Source organism: Oreochromis aureus, linkage group 3 (genome assembly GCF_013358895.1).
Source record: "Oreochromis aureus strain Israel breed Guangdong linkage group 3, ZZ_aureus, whole genome shotgun sequence".
Lineage (NCBI taxonomy): Eukaryota > Metazoa > Chordata > Actinopteri > Cichliformes > Cichlidae > Oreochromis > Oreochromis aureus.
The window spans coordinates 101,045,378-101,067,530 of record NC_052944.1 but is presented as its reverse complement, the minus strand read 5'-3'; the positions used below and the strand labels follow the sequence as shown (position 1 = coordinate 101,067,530).

The 22,153-nt window shown below is 40.1% G+C and overlaps 3 protein-coding genes across 4 annotated transcripts; all 3 read right to left on the bottom strand.

Annotated features, from left to right (window-relative positions):
- Positions 1 to 4,748: 4,748 nt before the first annotated feature.
- On the bottom strand, positions 4,749 to 7,371 carry LOC116331589 (C-type mannose receptor 2-like). Its single transcript, XM_039609066.1, has 4 exons — positions 7,028 to 7,371; positions 6,462 to 6,839; positions 5,959 to 6,303; positions 4,749 to 5,491 (listed from the first exon to the last, which is right to left on the bottom strand). Exons 1-4 carry the CDS (start codon positions 7,095 to 7,097, stop codon positions 5,145 to 5,147), a joined length of 1,140 nt encoding a protein of 379 aa, XP_039465000.1. The 5' UTR covers positions 7,098 to 7,371; the 3' UTR covers positions 4,749 to 5,144.
- Positions 7,372 to 9,175: 1,804 nt separating this feature from the next.
- LOC116331585 (H-2 class II histocompatibility antigen, E-S beta chain-like) lies at positions 9,176 to 13,894 on the bottom strand. Of its 2 annotated transcripts, XM_039609070.1 has the most exons (9): positions 13,782 to 13,875; positions 13,103 to 13,175; positions 12,188 to 12,460; positions 11,597 to 11,810; positions 10,951 to 11,018; positions 10,760 to 10,867; positions 10,489 to 10,635; positions 9,944 to 10,049; positions 9,176 to 9,727 (listed from the first exon to the last, which is right to left on the bottom strand). In XM_039609070.1, the coding sequence occupies exons 2-9, from the start codon at positions 13,146 to 13,148 to the stop codon at positions 9,706 to 9,708; spliced, it is 984 nt and encodes a 327-aa protein (XP_039465004.1). In that variant the 5' UTR covers positions 13,149 to 13,175; positions 13,782 to 13,875; the 3' UTR covers positions 9,176 to 9,705. The 2 variants fall into 2 exon arrangements, with proteins under 2 accessions (XP_039465004.1, XP_031610175.1); XM_031754315.2 differs by lacking the exon at positions 13,103 to 13,175 and having other exon boundaries at positions 13,782 to 13,894.
- A 1,236-nt stretch (positions 13,895 to 15,130) lies between these two features.
- Positions 15,131 to 19,948, bottom strand: LOC116331587 (H-2 class II histocompatibility antigen, A-B alpha chain-like). The gene is made up of 4 exons (XM_031754319.2): positions 19,870 to 19,948; positions 19,153 to 19,398; positions 17,619 to 17,903; positions 15,131 to 15,895 (listed from the first exon to the last, which is right to left on the bottom strand). Exons 1-4 carry the CDS (start codon positions 19,934 to 19,936, stop codon positions 15,780 to 15,782), a joined length of 714 nt encoding a protein of 237 aa, XP_031610179.2. The 5' UTR covers positions 19,937 to 19,948; the 3' UTR covers positions 15,131 to 15,779.
- Between the last annotated feature and the right edge of the window lie 2,205 nt (positions 19,949 to 22,153).

Below are 22,153 nucleotides of genomic sequence, written 5' to 3'. Positions count from 1 at the left end.
ACTCCATAATGTGTTGTACATTATTATATTGATATTATATGTATTTTTCATCTATTGTATTTACCAGCATCACGGTGGCACAAGCAAAAAAACACCACACCATGGCACATGTTTAAATAAGGAAAGGTTATTGATGACATTTATTTGTTAGAAAAATAAACAATTTTTTCACCCCAGAAAATTAATGTTCAAAGCAACACAACGGTGGCCCAATATCAGACAGAGTTGTGAACCGCTGGCCCGGCCATTTATTTTGTAATCCACCTTCTCAGATTAATTCAATGCGTGTTGTGCCCAGGACTGGACTGGGACAAAAAAAAAAAAAAATAAAAAAAAATCGGCCTGGGCATTTTTACTAGAGACTGGCTCACCAGCTATTATACGAAAAGCCATAAAGGCTTTGAATGAAAATGTATTAAATATACCTGTCCAGTGATTAATTCCTTAAGTACATGGAGGCAGGACCTGACAGCAGAAGAATACTCCATAATGTGTTGCACATTATATGTATATTGATGTATTTTTCCATTTACTGTATTTACCAGTATCAAGAAGTCACAAGCAAAGAAAGACCATACCATGGCACATTTTTAAATCTGGAAGGTTTATTGATTAAATGTTTATTAAAAAAAAAAAAGATAAACATAACAATTTTTTCACCCCCAAAAATAAATGTTCCAATCAACAAAGTGGTGGCCCAATATCAGACAGAATTGTGAACTCCACTCTGTACAGTGCGCATTCATAATGAAGCAGTTCATTTTATTTTGCAGATTCAAGCTGCTCTTCATGTTTCTGGCCACCAGATGTCACCAGAGAGGACTGTTTTGAAAAGCTTCGAGTAATGAACCGTTTTTCAATACAAGCTTCAACGTTTGGCAATCACAACTATTAACACATAAGAACCCAGTAACATTTCTACTTTATTTATTCCTTATTTGGAAATGAATCTGCCAGACAGGCCTTTGCTTATTAACACAGAATTTAGTTCTTATTTGGATTTCCATAACACATGATCATCATACATTTGCTGGATTGGTTTAACAACAAATTATTTGACAGCTTTGTTTTACATCACACAAATGTGCATGCTAAAAAACAAATCTTGCTTTATATTAGAGGTATTTTCAACAACCTACTGCAGCTGCAGGAAACAGACCAGATTTCTGTAATAAACTAGTAAAGACACACGTATGTCAAGAAAAGTGCAAGAAGAGAACAGAAAATAACATTATGTATCATCAATACCATGTTCGTATTATTGTTGTCAGTTCTTAATGGTGTTCAGCCGAAGCCATCAGACTAGTGCCAACATCTGTGTGGAAGCTTCTTTGTCTCAGCAGGTTTTGCAAACCTAGTTTCCAGTCATGGAGATAAATCAACCACACATTAAAGGATACGAATGCTGATTGGGTTCAAACTTACTTTTGTTAAGAGAAAACTAGATTTCTAAAATTGGCTAAGTGGGAACATGAACTGCCCGGGTGTGCTGCCATTTTGGAAATGATGTCATGAGTTCCCAGAGTCACTTACTTGTCACATGACTGCATCAGGATGTTCAGTACATGTCACTTGTTGATTTCATTAGTTAAAAGTCATGGTTAAAACTTAAAAGGAACTTTTCTCAGTGCTTAAAGGGGCGTGGCACCTGTGAGTCTGTGGGTTCTCATTGGTTAATAGTCAGACTTCAGAGTGAACTGACCAACAACACAACACTTTGAAGAGATCTGATGTCTCAACAGGACCTGGAAAAACTAGTCCATGCATTCATCTTTAGCAGGCTTGATTACTGTAACAGCATCTTTACAGGTCTACCTAAAAAATCAGCCAGACAACTACAGCTCATTCACAACTCCGCTGCTCGAGTCCTCACTAAGACCAAAAAAGTGGACCACATCAGTCCAGCTCTGAGGTCTTTACACTGGCTGCCTGTCCGTCAGAGGATAGACTTTAAAGTTCTGATGCTAGTCTATAAAGCTCTGAATGGTTTAGGACCAAAATACATCAGTGACCTCCTGACCCAGTATGAACCTTCCAGATCTCTCAGGTCATCTGGATCTGGTCTGTTATCAGTTCCCAGAGTCAGAACCAGACACGGAGAAGCTGCATTCAGCTTTTATGCTCCATATATCTGGAACAAACTCCCAGCAAGCCTCAGATCAGCTGAAACACTCAGTTTATTTAAATCCAGGTTGAAGACTCACCTGTTCTCAGCTGCATTTGAATAAAGCACCTAAACCACTTTTAAGCTTAAATTTCAAAACTTGCATTTTAACTACTGATTTTATCTACTGTTCTGATTGTATCTACTGTTTTTTAATCAATTTTAAATCATGATTTTTATTTGTTTCTGTTTTTAATGTCTTTGTAAAGAACTTTGAATCACCTTGTTGTTGAATTGTGCTATATAAATAACTTGCCTCACCTTGCCTTGAAATTGTGCTGTTTTGTTGGCTAATTTGGGATCATCAGTCAGATCTGCCACTGTATCACCAACCAAAACTCTCAACAACTGCTCTGCTTACACTATTTGAATTATTTTCTATTATTTAATATAATTTGCCTTGTTATCTTATGTATTTATTTGATGTGTTTACCTGGTCTCTGGTTTTTCTTCACTGATGATGTTTCTTCAGTTAAAACTGATATCATGTTTCAAATGGTGGGCTCATTAGTGGTGTGTGTGTGTGTGTGTGTGTGTGTGAGAGAGAGAGAGAGAGACTATGGCCATCTCACTTATGAAGAGCCACATGCAGATATGCAGAAGCTGCCTGAGGTATAAAAAAAAAAAAAAAAAAAAACACTCTATGTAACTTATGTAACACTGGTGGTGCTACTTCTTGCCTTCTTTGCATGTACTACGGCAGTGTAGTTACCTTTAACCACAGTACGAGGACAGAAGGGAGATATGCGCCAGATCAGACAGGTTCTAGATTCGTAGGAGCCAAGGGTGTATGACAACAGAGGACTTGTACACAGCAGGTGTAGAAAACACAATTGCATTTATTAGCAATTATTAAAATTTAGCAGGTTGTGCACATTTAACAAAGGTAGAGCGCGCTTTTGAAAATAAAATAAAATAAACCCCACAAATGGTCGACCCAAGGATGTATTGTCTGTTGTGTCCTTTTTTAAAGTCAATTTCAGTCTGTCAATGTTCAATAGTCACTCAGTGTGTTTGTAACCAGTCGGGTTACAATCTACCAGTTCATCCGGCTCTTTGGGCTGGGCTCGCCATCCAATACTGGAAAAGGGATCCTCGATTCTTCTCAGGTCCTCAAAACCAATTCAATCCAAATAAGCAAGGGGAAAAAAACCTGACCTGGGGACCAGGCCAGAACACAGTAGTTCAACATTTAAGCTATCATGTCTATAACTTATTACTACTACTAGTTGCTTGTAGTGTTTCTAAATTTCTTTCAAAATATTCTATGTTGTACAACAAATTATTCTAATTTCAAGGGCAAAAAGTGCATAGGAAACACACATTTAAAATAATACCAAAATAGCTCAGCAGTGCATTAAAACACACATTGGCTTGAGACTTATCAAGTTTCAGCTAAGTAAAGTGCAGGTGAAGGCACTTAATTTCACGTTGCTAACACTCAGTGTGCAGAACTATAATTAGCACCATGAGAAAAGTGAACATGTGCCAACATAACTTCGCACAAAACCATACATTATACATCAATACCACAGTAATATGACATGAACCTTTAAAGAACATTTCGTATAAAGTGCAGCAGACTCAGTGCTAATGGCTTTAGCCTCGGAAAAAGGCACTTTCATTGCAAAATGGCTAGCGGAAGTTAGCATCGGAGCTAGCAGCAAGTAGCATGCTATGCTAGCGGACGTGCACTGCCTGGGACTTACCATGTGAAGCAACAAATGCTACACGGGGCTTCACAGTGATCACGCTGGCTCACGGCCTCTGGAATACAGTATCACTCTTATTATTTCCACCGAAAACAGGACTTTTACTATCCAGCTAGCTTCTTCACCGCACGGGTAACCGAATCTTTCACCGTCTGTGTCTCTGGCGTTTCTGACTGGCACACGCAGGCACACACAAGTGTCTGAGCAGCGCACACAGACTGGGGGAGGGTCAGACCAGCCAATGATTGGTCGCTCAGTGGATCTAACAAACACACTCCACAGGACTAAGTCCTGCCCCCACACCATTTATATATTACATATACATACGTACATATTAATTAAACTTATGTTTACATGCTTTTTATCAGTATTTATTATATTTAAGTTCTTTTTATCAATATTTATTACCATTATGAAATTAGTATTTTAATCAAATGAGTATTAATATTTATGCTTTTAATCCCGTTTTTAACACTGGGTTACATCTATCTGTTTAGTTGTTAACTATACACATACATACATATACGGAGAAGGTGCGATCAGGGAAAGTGGAGACACAGGTGGACAAAATGACAGCAGACAAGAAAAAGGAAGCCAAACATGAATGGACGACATACAGAGGACACGAAAGGGCTGAACACTAAGAGTGGAATTAACTGTAAGACACCCGAGGACAAGGTTCAAAACTAAACACCTCAAAGAATACATATCACAAATATAAGTATAAACATTAAACAAACCACGAGTCACAAATATGAACAAGATCCATCCCATCCCATCCAAATCTCAATTTTTTTGTGAATTTAAACTAGCAGATTTATAAGAAGATTAAAACAGGGATGTGGGGATATGTAGTTTTATAAAGTCTTCCTGATCACTCAAAGTACTTTAACACTTTGTTTCATGATGTAATTTGATTATTAAAAACAACAACTGTGGTTTAACAGTTTATTCATCAACAGTGAATTCAATTAACACTTCATAACCTTTTTGTATTATTAATTTATATAAAACCATCACCAGATTTTAACCACAACATCAATATAATAAAACCTACACATTGTATAGTTTCTGTGTGAATAGATTCTTTTTCAATAACAAAATTAAGTTTTTGTTGATGTAGGAAAATAAAAAGTGCGCTAGATAAAACCTAAAACATCACTGTGAGAAACTACATCTCTCACAATCCCTCTAAAGAATCCCTTCACAAAACACAACCAAAAACCAGCTGAGGAGATAAGAAGCTGTTGGTGCTGTTTACAGTGATTTTAATGTTTAGAACAGAAGAAATTAAACTTATTATTATCAGGCTTACTGACCCACTTCTGCTCTCCTGCTGTGTCCATGGCTCCAGACACGCCACAGACATCATCTGTGGTGTTAGAGTCCCAGTTACTATATTCAATGACATCATCAGTGACCCAGAACCAGAAGCCCAGAGTGCAGGTGTAGCGCAGCCCCAGCCAGACAAAAGGAGTGGAGGCGTTTTTGGCCTTTTCCTGGAGCCACGCCTGCTCCTCACGGTTGGTGATGGAAACCAGGTCATGGTGTTTCTCTCTGCAGTAATAAAGGGCTTCTTCCCAGGTTTTGTTTGCTTGGATCAGGATCATGTTATCTGTCACCACAAAACCCAAAGAGCTCTGAGTCTTTGCTGTGCTTTATGAACAATGACAGACATGAACAGTCCACACTTACAGAAACAAGACAAACAGGCACAAACATTAGGACAGTTACACCTGTGACTGTGTAGTGCTGAGTAGGGTGTGTTAGGTACACAGCTCTAATGAACATTTATATAGTAAAGATGAGAAAATGACAGAGAGCTTTGATAGGAAGAAAGAGGTTTAAATATATAAAATATCAGTAGGTCTGCACTGAGTAAGACTCACTGTACACATGCAGTACATTTGTTTTGCAGTTAATAATTAAAGGTTGTCCACAGTTCTAATAAACAGTGTGGTTAAATTGTACAGCTCAGAGAGAGCCAAGCCAGATACAAAAACATACTGACCTAAATCCTCTCAGTGCTTCCAGCAGTTCATCTATTGGACAAACAGCTGAGATAAATCTGTGTAAACTCACCATCATAGCAGAAGAAAGGCTTTCTTTGGTCACATCCAGCAGAGCTCCATCTTACTGATCTCTCTAACAGAGTCGTAGCACATGTCCTGTTGTTTAGTCCATCATTAAATGAGTCCATGTCCCAGTATCTGAAAGAGAAGTTACTCCCATCTGACCACCTCCAGCTGTCTCTGAACAGGCCGATCCACAAAGCTGTAGACTTCTGCAGCTCCTTAAACTCTTCACTGTATATCTGATCGAGTCCACTGGCCAGGTCGGTGTGATGCTGTCTGCAGTAGTTCTGAGCCTGAGTCCAGTTCACAAACGTCTCATTCAAATGAAAGGTTTTATTGTTTTTCATCGTTTCTGTTGAGTCAACAGAAAAAAAAAAACATTTTTATCAACTAATTTGTTTCATTCTTCAAACTGTCTCTTTCAGCAACATATGATATAACACAGATTAAAAACTAGATTATAACATTATTAAATATTATTTTATCATATTAATGTCCACATATTCTCACCGTTATAGCAAATGAACTTAAATTTGTCACTGCATGGATAATCTTCCCACTTGTCTCCTGTCATCACACAGTTCTCAGGGGTGCCACCATGATCATTTGGCTGTCCATCTTTCCAACAGGTGTTATTTTCAGTGTATTCCTCCCCCGGCAGAGACCAGTGCCACCTCCTGTTGTCTCCTCCTGTGATGTTGTACAGTCCAATCCAGGCTTCTGTTTGACTCTGTGCAGAGTCTTGAAGTCTTCTCATGTCTGTCAGGTCAAACACTTTGGCCAGGTCTGTGTAGTTCTCTCTGCAGTATGCCCGTGCTGCATCCCAGCTCATCTGTTCTTTAATAAAGTGGTACTCATACAGCTGACATGTGATGAAGACACACTGACCTAAAACAGAAGAAATACTGTTGAATATCTGCTGATACAAGCAGGAAACTCATGTTCCCATCAAACTGTCCAGTTTACAGGTGAATCCTTGATTTTCTCAGTCAGAGTTCATTTGTTTAATGAGTCCTGATCAAACTAAAGTATTTTAGGTGGAAACAATCAGGAGCCCTGGTAAAATGATCACTCACCCATCAGAAGAAGCAGAAACAGACTCCACTGCATCGTCGCTCTGTCACAGGAAAATGACTTTTCTTTCATTTGGAGGAAACAATGAATCCAGCAGCTCTTCACTGTTTGATGGACACGCAGCACTTTATATTAAACACAGATATCTAGTTTATCACACACTGCTGTAAGAAATATATGATTATTCTTAATAAATGATCATCTGTTTAAAATTGTCCATGAAGAAAGAAGCAATAGTTCAAATGTGGTCCACACAGCACCTCTGTACACAGACATGAAATGAGCCTGCAGGTTTGAATCTGGTTCTTCTCTGGTGTTCATGCAGACAGCTCTGCAGTAAATAACCATCTGTACTAACACACACTCTCTATGTACTCAGTATTTGAATATTAAGATACAAATTTCCCCCCTGACACAAAGACACAGTGTAGATGTGACTTATGAATGGACTTGTTTATATTAAGCTATGGAAAAAGGACAGAAAACACCACACCTGTGGACTGTCCAGCAAGCAGAAACAGGAAGTTTTATTCTAATTTCTAAAAATTATTTCCTTGTTTTTTTAACATTTTCTTGATGTGGAGGGTGGAGGGTAGGGCTATGACAGCAGAGGTACACCAACACACATCGCCACCCTGTGACAGTGACACACTCCACTCATGCTCACATTAATCTATATGACCTCACAGGCCAAATCTACAATATAGGATTTCAAGCCCAAAACCAGCTTTTTAAAATTAAACGGCCGCACTGGTTTCAATTCAACTTTCTTTATATAGCGCCAAATCACCACAACAGTAACATAGACCTTATAGTAATACATGCAGCGAAAAACCAAATAACCATATGACCCCGTATAAAGCACTTTGGTGAGAGTGGGAAGGAAAAACTCCCTTTTAACAGGAAGAAACCTCCGGCAGAACCAGGCTCAGGGAGGGGCGTAATCACTCTAATCTGAACATTTGCTCACACTGACATACGCACAATATCATAAACTAGAACTCACATCAAGCAACTAGTGTAGAACCGTTCATATAAAGCCATTATTAAACAATGTGTTCATTGGTAATTGCATTTGCAGCTCCTCTCACCTCAACAACACACATAAAAAACATTGTAAATTGAAAAGATGTATGAGCCTGATTAACCTTACTGCCACAAATACCATTTGTGCTTCATTAGCAAAGCTACTATACTTGAAGCTCACTTTACCTGCTACCAACTTTGATTACTTTTAATCAGTTTCCAAAGTTATGCTTTACTTTAACATGTTTACAACAGTCTTATCATTTTTACTGTTTTACATAGGAGTCATTTTGAGGACAATTACTCCACCTGGGTAATAAAATAAAGAGGCACGGATCACGACTTTGTTTAAAGCTTCAACTACAGGATTTATTCTGCAGGCTTCCCTATAAGGCAGTATACATTCTTCCTGATAGTGTTTTGGCATCTTTAGGGAATCCAGTTTGATAAAACTTCAAGTGTAATTAGATAAAAACTGAATCTGAACAAAAAATATTACTGGGGTGTCCATTTTTTAACTTGCTTTAAAATATGAACTGAACTGTAATCCCCATAACTTATGCACCGTTTTTATATCTCCTGACTTTTTAACTATTATTTCAATCCATAATTATGTCTTAAAACTACATGTTTAACCTTTCACAAAGACTATGTGGCATAAGTACCACACTGGTCTTTTTTTGGATCATCATAATTACTTAAAGCTGGCCTATGTTCAGCATTGCAAGTAACTAATCATGACTAAAAAACTAGTCATGTTTTACAATTATAAAAAAACTTGCTGATGTCCACTCAGGAAAAGGGGGATTTATGGTCAGGGTTGGGGGTTAGGATGTGATCGTTGTTATGGTTACAGAGCTGTAGGGCGGTTTTGGGATTAGAGTTTGATGTGTTGTGTGATGGTGTTTACACACTGCAAAACTGTAATATCACCACAATGTGATTGGTCACTTGGACCGGCATCAGTTTGATGATCCAGGAGCAACACCGTCAAGAGGATACACATTGTGCTTCTTTTTGAGCAGCTTAACTTTGTTAACAGAAAGTAAACACAGACACACAACGAAGAGTGAAAACTACTTTCCCTCGTCTTTTATAGTGTTTGAAGGAAGACACCGATCACGTGACTGTGGAAACTGTTTTATTGAGGAAAGGATCAGGAAGTGAAAATACAACAAACAGCTGACAGCTAAGAGTGTGGTTTCATCTTTACATCCATCTGTGTGTGTGTGTGTGTGTGTGTGTGTGTGTGTGTGTGTGTGTGTGTGTGTGTGTGTGTGTGATGACACTGGAAAGTCAAACACACAAACACCCACAGAGCTCTGCCCCGTCCAGCCTTACATCCAAACAAAGCAACCAGACACTGAGTTTCCCAGCACACACCTCGCTGTCCTCCAGCCAGCACAGACCAGGTCCATCCTGGAGGCAGCTCACCTGAGCAGTTCCTGCTGTCAGACAGGTTTAAAGACTCTGAGAACACTCTGCACACACTATATGATGACTCCACCACTGAGGCTGCAGCAGACACACCTCGGTCCACATTCAGCCTGACTCTAACAGCCTGGATCAAACACAGAACTGCCAGCTGCTGCTGCTTTTGCTTCCAGCTATCAGACAGAAGCAGATCCAGCTCCAGGTCCACAATCAGGATCAACTACTGGGAACCAGCATCAGTCCTGGGGCACAGACAGAGAAAACAAGGAGATGGCTCATCGTTAGAACAGGTCTGACTGCTTTAAACCAGGATGTGTATTGCGTTAACCAACAGCTCCACACTGGTCCCCACAGTCTGCTGGTGTGTAGCAGCAGATGCGCCGGCACAAAAACTATAAATCTTTTATGATCTATTCAAATAAATCATGAGGATAAATCAAAGCAGTCTGGAGCAACACCTGGTTTTGAGTTGCTTGGGGAAGAAGTCGTAGACTCTGCAGAGCGCCAAGGCAGGATGACGACCACCAGAGGGCGTCATGGAGTGAAGCCTGACCAATGGCATCACTGGAACATAAAAAATAAAAAAGGTCTGAACACAGAAGGGAAACTTTGACACGTAATAAAGTGCCAGCTGTTGGCAGCTGTTCATGAACACATGAAGAAGAAGCTGAGACGTCTTCATTTAAAGTGCTTTTATAAAACCTCCACATGTACCCGAACACATTATTCTCCATGAGACCAACATCTCACTAACATCTAGAAACACCTGGTACCCTCACACAGTTTTAATGTCTCACTGATGAAGTTGAATTATGAATCATTTTTTCCAGTGGGCTGTGTGTGAGACACCAGGCTTTACTGTGAAAGGAGCAGAACTCCAGACGACACTAGTTTTACAGAAAGATGAAACCATCAGCAGTGTGTTCAGTCAGGAGCTGATCCCTCAGTGAGGACCTGAGCTTTCATGTGATGATCTGATGATGTCACAGAAACACTGAGTCACCTGACTTAGGCAGAACATTTGTGAAGCAGAGCTCAGAGTCGGGTTTGAAGAACTTCTCCTTCTGAGGTCTCCACAAGCTCAGAGCTGCAGCATCTTTGCTCCAGTCCTCTGCCTGTTTCTCACTGAACCTGTGAGCCAAAGATGCATCTGCAACACAGAGAACAAGGGTCAAAGGTCAAAGGTGATGGTGATGATGATTTATTAATTTTAGTCTGATTTGAACTGGTTTTATTCTCATTTAAACTGGTGTTTGACTGAGTGCTGGTCTGACCTCCACTCTTCCTCCTGTAGATGACTCCAGCCAGAAACAAGATCAGACCCAGGATCAGTCCTACGGCTCCAACGATGATCAGTCTCTCTGTTTCAGGCATGGGTGGCACTGAAGACACACAGGTGAGAGTCACACAGGTGAACGGACACACAGGGAGGTGTACAGGTGTGTCGATACAGACTGGTATTTACCCCAGTTAATAATCAATGGTTTCTCCAGGCTGGCGTGCCCCACCACACAGGAGATCTTCTCTCCAGACCTTCAGCACAAACACAAACCAACATCACTGATATTTATCTGTTTATCTGATTTGTGTGATCAGCTGATGGTTACCTGATCACCTGCAACACATTTTATATGATGGACTTGACTCACAAAGATGTGGAAAAGAGAAATTATGGAAATGTTCACATAACTGAATCAGCAAACGTCCCGTTTTAAACTTTCAACAATATTAAAAACAATCTTGGGGACTTCCTGTTTTCGATCTGAATTTTCAGACAGTTCCTGCTGAAACACTCGTCTCTGCAGAAACTGGAACGTCGGATGGATTCAGTTTTAGCAGGAATGAGGAAGAAGAAGAGGGAACAGGTTTCACAGGCTGAGCTGTGAATATGGGATGTTGTGGTTATTCAAACTAAAGTCAGTGAGCTGGAGCCACAGAAGAAAACTTGGACAAAGATCAGAGTTAACAGCCTGAGCTGAAGGATCAGACCCTTCAAACATCACCATTGAAGGAGTTTGGTGCTGACAGTGGAATTATCCTGGAGAGGGCACACGTGGTCAGACTGTCCAGGCAAACAAAGAGTCCTGGTTCCAGATTTGACCTGGACTCACCTGGGCATGTACTCCAAGTGGGAGTGGACCTGGTAGAGCCAATCACCATTTGCAAACTCTTCAGTGGAAGTGATGTCAGAGGTTATTTCCTGTCCATTTCTCAACCAGCTCACTTTGATCAGTTTGGGGTAGAAGTCATAAACGCTGCAAACCAACATGGCAGGATGGTGACAACCAGGAGCCATCGTGGAGTGAAGTCTGACTGATGGTTTCACTGGAACATCAGGAAGAGGAGGAATGTTTTTACTTCATTCAAAGTTAAAACTGCAACACAATAAAGCTGAAGTGACTTTATAAATATAACAAGCCTGAAATGGTCAGACTGTTCCTGTAAAACTACCAGAACTACAGAGAATGTGTAGCTTTAACTGAATGTGTCAGATTAAACCTTCAGCAGTGTTTGCTGTAAACTAAGTGCTGTTGTTGTTGTTGTAAACTAACAACAACAACAAATCAACGCACGAGCTGCAGCAGTGTAGACGGAAGCCCGATACAGAAGAGGAGTACAGTCAGGATTTGTGCTGACGATGATGCATCAGTGTGATGAGGTTTATTTGATGATCTGATGATGTCATAGAAACACAGACTCACCTGACTTAGAAAGAACATTTGTGTACCAGAGGTCAATATTGTGTTTGCAGTACGTCTCTTTCTGAGCTCTCATTGCAGCAAGGTATCCCTGATCTTTGTTCCACATCTCCGCATTCTTCATACCAAAATCAGTGTATCCAACAAACTTCCCCACATCACTGCTGAATCTGACAAACTCTATCTTGTTGTAATAGCAAGATCTGATGAACTCGATGTCTTGCAGCTCAGTGGAGTTAAACAAGCAGCGATCTGAATTGTAAAGTTCATATCCATCTGAAACACAAAGATTAGAGAATCACTCTCCTGTAGTAGTCTGGGAAACCTTTAAGAGCAGATTGTTGTTAAGCTTAATAATCTAAATAAGGTGAAGATATCATGATGATATGATTCCAACAAAGTATCAATTCAATTTGATATATATAACAACGATTAACAAAACAGACCCTAATATTAGAGAGGTTCCCTGGCTGTGTGTGACTCTCAACTTACACGTACAAATTTTGACTCGATTTTTCTTCCTTTCAGCTGATTGGTCAATTTCTTGTCAATCACAAATTTAACAACCCCTCCGACAGCCAATCCCATCTGTTCTCTGATTGGATTGTTAAATTTGTGATTGACTTGACATCGACCAATCAGCTGAAAGGAAGAAAAATCGGGTCAAAATTTGTACGTGTAAGTTGAGAGTCACACACAGCCAGGGAACCTGAGCGCAGAGATTTGCACGTAGCTTTTTACTTTGTATCTGTAAACAGACCTAAAAAAAAAAATTGTAACTTGTGTAAAAAAATATTTACAAACACAAATCTTTTATCTCTAGATGCACATACATAAAACTTTCACATATTTTGGTTTACAAGGTTAAAAAACTCAGTTCACAACTACACATTTGATTTACAAGTACAAAATATTTACCACAATTTGAGTCCATACCAATCTGTCTGAATGTAGGAGAACACATCCAGGTGTTTATGTCTTTAAGACATACCTGTATGTTGTGGCAACATTTCAAAACAATGTAATTTGATTAGTCACACGTGATGTTCCAATGTGTAAATGCAATATTGCAGAAAAGTCTCAGTGTGACTGGATATTAAATAGTGTGTTTGTAGGGAGAGCCTGAATAAGGACATGCATCTTCTGCATATAAACTGACATTTACCTTCATTTACGTGGGAATTATCCAGATGGACAGTTAAAAAACAGAGAACTGTGGAGTCTCACTGTTTGTATAAGTACAGTTAAGAAGAAGAGGTGTTAACCACTTCTCACTTTATTTCATGAGTCATTTGTTTCTAGTGCCTTGTCTTTATTTTTACTTCCCCTCTCCTTGTATAAACTACATTTACTCAGTATTACACATTGCTTTTTTTCTCTAGAAAAACAACGCTGTAAAACTTAATGATAGCTGAAACAGTAAACTCCAGCTCTGAGAGGCAGATGACGATCATCATAGATGAAGATTACAAAAAAAATGCTGCTGTGCATCAACCACAATAAAAATAATATCACATCTCATCCTTCACTTTCCTCTAATCATTGAACACTCTGTATCTGTGACTGATCATGTGCTTGATTAGTATATTGATCTTACCTGCTGTGCAGATGGTGATGAAGAGAAGCGTGAGGCATAAAAACATTGAAGCCATGTTCCTGAGTTCTCCTGGCAAACTCTGACACAGTCTGACTGAGAGCTGCTGTGGAAACCAGAGTGCAGGGTCACATGACCTCAGCATCAGCTGTTACCAGGAAGAAATTGCTTAAATATTTTATTAGGTTTTTATAATATTATGCAAAAAACAAACAAATATTTTGTTATATTGTTCTGACAGTCCACGATGTGAACTTTCAATAGGCTCCACCTACCCTGCATTGCTATTTGGATAAGCTGAAGAGAATGGATGGAATTTGTTAATTATAAATCAGAAGCTATTTGACATTATTTTGATTACTGAGAGTTTGCTGGGGGTTTGCTGATTTGCTATGATTTGGTAAAGTTTACAGTGATCAGCTATGTTGGACTGGTACAGAGCAGCTGTGGTGTTCATGGTCAGTGTGAAGTTACATGAAAGGCAGCAGACATTTATATTTGATGTGATGATGCTGAGTAAATTCACTCACTGAATTTGACCTTTTACACTAGCTTTATAGAGTCTAGTGGTTGAATATCAGTCAGATAACCTGTGAAGCATCAGCTTATGCCTTGTTGTATTCAGTTGAATCAGCTGATCAGCTGATGAAGAAGAAAAATCTCCTGGAGCTCAAAATGCAGGTTTTTATGTGACTTATCTCTAAATGACTTTTTCTTATCTCCACCATTACACATGATCTCACATCCACCTTTGGTTGTTAGGCTCCAATAACACTGGACTAGTTCACCAATGACAATAAAGGACCTCTCTACGTATCACACCTTTAGGGAATATCTTTAAAAAAAAACTGTTCTTAAAGAAAGAAAGAATGGACCACCTTCCCCCAGACTCCCCAACCAGTAACTTACCTGTGAAATGAAAATTGCCCTCAAACATCCACCACCAGTAGCAGAGCTCAAATGCATCTTCAGTCAGCCTGAATGTTTCATTTTGTATTTAAATGTAATACTTGGAAGCTGTTTTGGGCTTTTTTCACATAACGTTGATGGAGTGATATGGCATTTAGGTGACTAAATAAAGTGTAGTTTGAAAGCTGAAGACTTATTCTGAGCTGTCAGTATGAAGTCAAAAATAGGGCTGTTCACTATTTCCTTCATCTGAGCTCAGACAAAGTGCCTTCTGTTCCAGCATTCAGTGACACAACACTGAATCAGGGAGTCTTTGCACTCTGACTGGTTTTTGTAGAAGAACATCTTATAGTAAAACCTGAGCAATCACATTTTATCATCAATAATTACAACAATAAATAAAAACATGATAACAAAATGAATAATAATAATGTATAGTTTATTGATCCCCATGGGGAAATTACTTGTTTTTCTCTGCATTTGACCCATCCACTCAGTGAAGCAGTGGGCAGCCACTAAGCACTGGGGAGCAGTGTGTAGGTACCTTGCTCAGGGGTACCTCAGGGTAACCGTTCAGTGGATTCGAACCCCTGACCTTCCGATCATGGGGCGACCACTCTACCTACTGAGCTATCCCTGCCCTGAAAGGAACTGAGATGAAAATAAATGAACTCAAATCTTTGTCAATAAATCTTTAATGAAACAAAAAACCTTCTGGTTCACATCACTGTTCTCTACCATCAAAAAACTTGTTCTGATCTCCAGCGGTCTGATCTCCACCCAAAAACTCTGCCCTGATCAAATGTGATATTATATCAAAAAAACTATCAAATTAACATTCTGTCTAAGTGAGGATGAGGACTGAAATGTCTGTGATCATTCTGGCCTCCTGCCGCTGTTTTTAAGGACAGAGTTTCTTCCAGATGTTTAATATGCAATAAAGCATGTAAAATATTGGGATGTAAAAAAATTCAAGAGCAGCAGTTAATCTGAAGATGCTGTCTGCTGGCACCAGAGGTAAAACTTCAGTTTCTGTGTAATTAGATTGCAAAGTGCTCAATTTATTAAAACATCAACCCCAACCATTCAGAGTCACTCGGTTGCTCTGATGAGTAAGAAGATTCCTGCTGCCACACCGAGGACACCGACAGTCAGACCCACTCCACAAAACATGGCAGGTCCAAGAATGAGATCAGAGTTCTCCACAGCTGCAGACAGAAACACAGAGAGTGATGTGAACCTTCGCATCTGAAAACTGATGGAGTCCCTGGGACTTCAGTGCTGGGAACTATACTTAATATTTCAGGCAATACTATTTGAAAACACTGCCTCATTTTATTACTATGCAGATGATACTCAGTTATATTTGTCTATGAAAACAGATGAGACAACAGGAATGTCTTAAAGACATAAAGACCTGGATGACTTCTAATATTCTGCTTCTTAATTCAGATCAAACTGAGGTTATTGTACTCGGCCCTGAAAATCTTAGAAATATGGTATCTAAGCAGATCCTTACTCTGGATGGCATTACCTTGGCCTCCAGTAACACTGTGAGGAACCTTGGAGTCATTTTTGACCAGGACATGTCCTTCAACACACATATTAAACAAATATATAAGACTGCTTTCTTCCATTTGCGCAACATCTCTAAAATTAGAAATATCCTGTCTCAGAGTGATGCTGAAAAACTAGTTCATGCATTCATTACTTCCAGGCTGGACTACTGTAATTCATTATTATCAGGATGTCCTAAAAACTCCCTGAAAAGCCTTCAGCTAATCCAAAATGCTGCAGCAAGAGTACTGACAGGGACTAGAAAGAGAGAGCATATTTCTCCTGTTTTGGCTTCCCTTCATTGGCTTCCTGTTAAATCCAGAATTGAATTCAAAATCCTGCTCCTCACATACAAGGTCTTAAATAATCAGGCCCCATCTTATCTTAATGACCTTGTAGTATGTTACGAAATCAGTTTCACCGTGGTTCTTTTGATTCCTCTGGGATCCAGAGACGGCACCGGAACTCAGTACTTATTTCACAAAACCTTTATTCATCTTTATTCATCTTCATTTAAGCATGCATCTTCTAGAAGGGAAGATGTGCCAGGCCGGTGTCCCTCTGCAAAATCTTCACTCCTTTGTCTGTGAAACGCAGTTTTGTAGAAGCGACCCCATCATAAAACCCCCATGGTGTGCTGCAAACTCTGTGTCTGTGTGTGTATGCATGAGCACGTGAGTGCCTGTGTCTGCGCGTACCCGTGTGTCTATGTGAGTGCACGTGAGTGACTGTATACGCGTACCTGTGTGTATGTGTGTGCATGTGAGTGAGTGTGCATGCGGGTGTGGGTGCGTAATAGTTAAAGCACTGTCTCTGTATACGTGACTTCCTGGGGGTCATAAAAGTAACCCTCTCACCCAAGCTACCCCAAATTCTTCTACGCAACATAGAAACAGAGTTAACATATTACATCTTGTTGGCTTACATTTACAGATAAGCAGGTGGAGAGTCTCCTGCAAACCTATTTCCAAGTTATGGCAATTATGAACTTTTATTAAAGGTACAAGCATCAGCATCAGCAACCCCCCAACTGTAGCTTCCTGTCTCCTTTTATGACAGCAGACCCCCAGTGTCCATAAATTCCTTTCTCTCTAAACAATTACACACACTCTCAGGCCTACAGCTAAACCAAACTGAAACACAGACAAATCCTTTCCTATTCCTGTGATCTAAACAAATTTAACACAACCTAGAGTATTTAAAATTAGATTATCAAATAGTAGTACTAGTAGATGAAGATTAGGCTTAAAACTTTCCTTTATTTTAAAGTCTTCTCTCTGATATTGTTGATTTACCTTAGAATATAAAGCAACTTGAGATCACTGTTGTTGTGAAACTGTACAATGTAAAACAAACTGAGTTGAATTTTCTCACCATAGAATTTGGTCATTGGTTGTATCAGGGCCACATGTTCCACAGTGCAGCTGTAGACGTCTCCCTGCTTTGGGATGAACTGAAGTCTGGACGTCTGTTTGAAGGAACCATCTTTGTTGGGGAAGGGAATGCTGGTGTTCGTTCCTTCTGTCACTTTCTGCTCGTTTTTGGTCCAGGTGACATTGACGGGAGCAGGATAGAAACCAGTCACATGACAGATCAGAGTGTTTTGGACTCCGAGCTCCACATTTAGTACTGTGTAGATGATCAGGCTGGAAGGAGGATCTGTGGACAAACATGTACAGTTTACTCACAACACCACTCACCAGGACACACTGAATTGCAACAAGGAGTATTCAGTATGTACAGGACCTGCACTGACTCTGTGGCAGTTTTTTCTCCCAAATGAATTTAACTCACAGAGCGAAACACTTTGAGGAGTGTGAGATTGCGGTTATGAGCTTACTAAAAACAAGAAGAGAAAGCACAGAAACACTGGATGGACCTGAGCTTCTGCTGAAGTGAGATGAGTTTTCACCTGAACAAACAGAGAACTGAATGTTTGAAGAGCCTCAAACTCTTGTAATAAAGAGGAAATTTGATCTTGGTGTTCCCAGTTTCACTCCTGTGCGTCTGAGGTTTTTGAGTCTCTACTGTTGTGTCTTTCATTAGCTACATGAAGCTCAAGTTCTGTTTGTGTGTTTCACCTCTGAAAGTTTGCATGTTCTCTGTGTTTGTGTCATCAGGTCTTCATGGCTGTTGCTGCAGGTTCAGTTTTGTCACTGAGGATAAAGCCTGATGAATGTTGTTTCTTGAGTAGATTTATTAAACTCCAACTGCAGCACCTCATGTGTGAATGATCTTGATGAGATCAAATGCAGGAAAGTGTTTCCTGATATTTAAATATTTCTGATAAATGTTTGCAGGTTTATGCTGGTAGATTCTGGACACTTAATAAAGAGAAGTACTGATATGAATACAAACTTGGAACTCTGTGACAATAAAGGTCACCGTGTTTGTTAGCTCACCAAAGACGTGATGAAAATGTTTCTGCTCAGATCATCTTTGTGAATTATATTTGAAATCTGTAAATATGGCGAATATTGGTGCTTTCTCTCCATTTAAAGAGCTCTGTATGTTGTCAACAGCTGAGAAAACAAAATATCTGTTTATCTGAGTGTCAGTATGATGACAACATAGTTGAGTTGAACATGAAGAAGCCAATCACAACTGTTAGTTTAAAACATTGACTGATAAAGTGATTTGGTAATATTGGCTGAGGTACTGGAATCAGCCCATAGAATCTGGAGGAATTAACAGACATTTAAACCCCGAAACACAATCCGATTTTATCTAAAACTTCAAACAAATCAATGGATGTTGAATGTACATAACTGAAAGCATCTCCAATGATCTAACCTGTCAGCCTCTGAAAAACGCTCTTTAACACAACAACACGTTTTATTTACCTCCGGTCTCTGAATGTTTTTCTGCCCTTTACATACGGACTGTGTGGTTAAGGATTTGAGTTTACCGAGTTCTTTGGGAAACTCCTTCATAGCCTTACGAGTCACCATCAGGTTTTGTCTGCAGATCTCTTGATAGGCCACAGCTTCTTCATAGGAACATGGAAAGCTTATTGGATCTGCAAAGGCAGGCAGAGAATTGACTCCTGTCTGTTTGTTGAAGTCGGCGTACCAGATTGCCTCATCATCCAGGATCAAAACGTTCTCTCCATCAGTATCTGAACAGCCAATGATGGAGTTGCTCCCATGAGCATCTGAGGAGAATAAGAAGGCTGATTCAGTGCCATCAGTGCCTTTGTGTCACTTAAGTGAAATAAAATGAATTAAAACTGTAATTTGACTATAACGGTTTGTGTATGTTGCACTTAGACAGTCCCTTTGCAGCAATCACACTGCCAGCACAATGCTCAGAATGATATTTTCATGGAAATGTTGCTAAAAGTGATGCTGTTTGACTTTACACACACACACACACACACACACACACTATCTGGCAACTTGGGTAACATAAGAGAAGCATAGCAAGCCCTTTGCAACCCACCTCCCACTCAGCTCCTTTTCATGTTTTCATGCTGTTAGTGACGAAATCACATGTGTAGTTACTTACTGATGTCTGATCTGTTTTGTGTTTTAAGAGTTTCTTTGGTTTCACTTTGACGCTCTCGCCATAATTTCTTAATGAAAGGGTTCAAATACAAGAGTTCATGAGAGAATTAGAGACTCACCATCAGCAGAGACGCAGAGGACCAAGGAAAGGACGAGGAGCAGCACCCACAGCTTCATCTTTATCATCAGCAGCAGCTCTGTGACTCTCTGAATATCTGTGAGCTCGAACACGCACAGCAGCCAATCACAGAGCAGGGACCACATGATGTCATCAGTGACCAGACACACACAAGCAGCAGACACACATACAGACACTCATACAAACGCACACAGTTAAGATCAGAAATTATTTTCATATAAAATAATTTTGACCAGTGCCTGATGAAGATCACAGGTGTGAAAAATGAAGATCTGGTAAAGAAACACAGAGTCAGGTGACTCAGGTGATCTGGGACTGCTGATACACTGAAGACACCTGGTGGACAGATGGAGAACTGCAGAGGTGATCTGGCGACACCTCCGTAAAGCCAGGAGGAGTTTGATGCTGAAACATCATCAGGCCCTGAGAGGCTGAACCAGCTCTAGGCCTGCTCTGTCTCCAAACTACAAACTACTGAACTCTGTCAAGACTTTCAGAATAAGACTTACTCTCTGAGCCCATGGGAATCAAGATTAGTAACAGGTCATTTATTCAGACTTTCTAACCAATGTCCCTGCTGTCCCAGTATGAGCCAACTCTATGGACGAACTGGTGCTTTTGCTTTCACAGTACCTGAAGCTCCTCAATAACTTTATTTAGATTCTGACTCTGTCTTGCAGAACTTTCAGCACCATCTTTGTTGGAGCTCTGTTTGAACAATAATTCCCACCATGAGCTTCCTCTGAGGACACTCCTATCTCTAAGGATTACTCATGCCTGTTACAGATGTACAGACATATTATTAGAAACATGATGAACACTAACCAACTTTAACTATGAGGAGAGATAAAGATGTTTCCAAAATAAACCTGTTTTACATCTGAAGAATCCAAACACTGACCTCCTATCTATCCTAACCACTTTTCCTTGATCTTGGTGGAAAACGATACGAGGTGAAGGAAAGGTATGAAGGAGGATTAATAAGGACTTAAGACAAGAGAAGAGCAGTGCACTGAGGGTCTGACTGCACCTACACTCAGACTCCATGACACCATGGATCTTTTAAAGGAAACTACAATCTGCAGAAGACAGACTACAAAATGTTCATGTCACTTCACTCCAGTGTGTTTTAACGCTGTTGTTTTATGCAGGTTGTGTAAAAAAGATCATGTGTGAAAAGTTTCCTTTCATTACTCGTGTTGGAATTTGAAAGAAACAGGAACATGTAGGCGGAGGGTCAGCCTGTGACTGTGGACGGGTGTTTGTGAGGCAGGAGTTAAGGTGTGTTCACACCAAACGCGATAGACGCGACCAGAGCGTCAGGTTTACATGTAAAGTCAATGGAAAAGCGCGATGATGTGCGATTGCGGGTCCCGCGTAAATTCAGTCGCGTCTGGCACCTTTGACTCGCGAATAAAACCATGCGTGTCAGTTTTTGTGTTGCATTTTGTGCATTTGTGCGTATTGCGTCTAACGCTCGAGTCGGAAAAATCTGAACTCCAGCGTCAATTCACACCGCGACAACCAATCAGGGGCCTGGTGACGTGGCTCTGACCTAGGTCAAAGGGGCAGGTCCAGCCAAAGCCCTTCATACTTCATTCAATATGGAGGAAAGGCTAATCATTGCAGTAGCAAACCACCCGGAGCTGTATGACACCAGCTGCTTTCTGTACCGAGACAGGAATATAAAGGACCGAGCTTGGAGGAAGATATGTGAAGCTGGCAACCTGGTAAGTTCATTCTTTTCTGTTTTGAAATTTTTTGACTGACCCGGGGAAGCTGCACAAAAGCTAGCAAGCCACCGCTATTTTCCCACTGATGTACAAATACCTTTCCGCTCTTATGCATGTTGTCATATAGGAATATATGTTATTGTTTATTAATAAACAGCACACAGTGGTCCCGCTCATCCGTCACTGCCTCGCTTTTTCGCTGATTTTTTTATTGCACCATACAGCTTTCAACAATGCGCATTGCATTCTGCAGCCTATTTGACAAATCTCCTCCGTGTCGTGTCTCCTGTGCTTGCCAAATTTGTCATGTTTGGTTTTGATAACGATCACAACCAATAGAAAAAACAGCACAAAAACACCCATAACTATGAGCCTCATTCGGAAATAGACACCTGCACCACGAGGGGAAAAAGCGCACGAAAGTGGCAGGCAGATGAAGACAAAACACGGCATAATAATACTTTTACGTTTTGAAATCTACAAAGGTTTGCACTTTGAGAATCAACTTGTGAGAACTGTGAGTAATGCTCA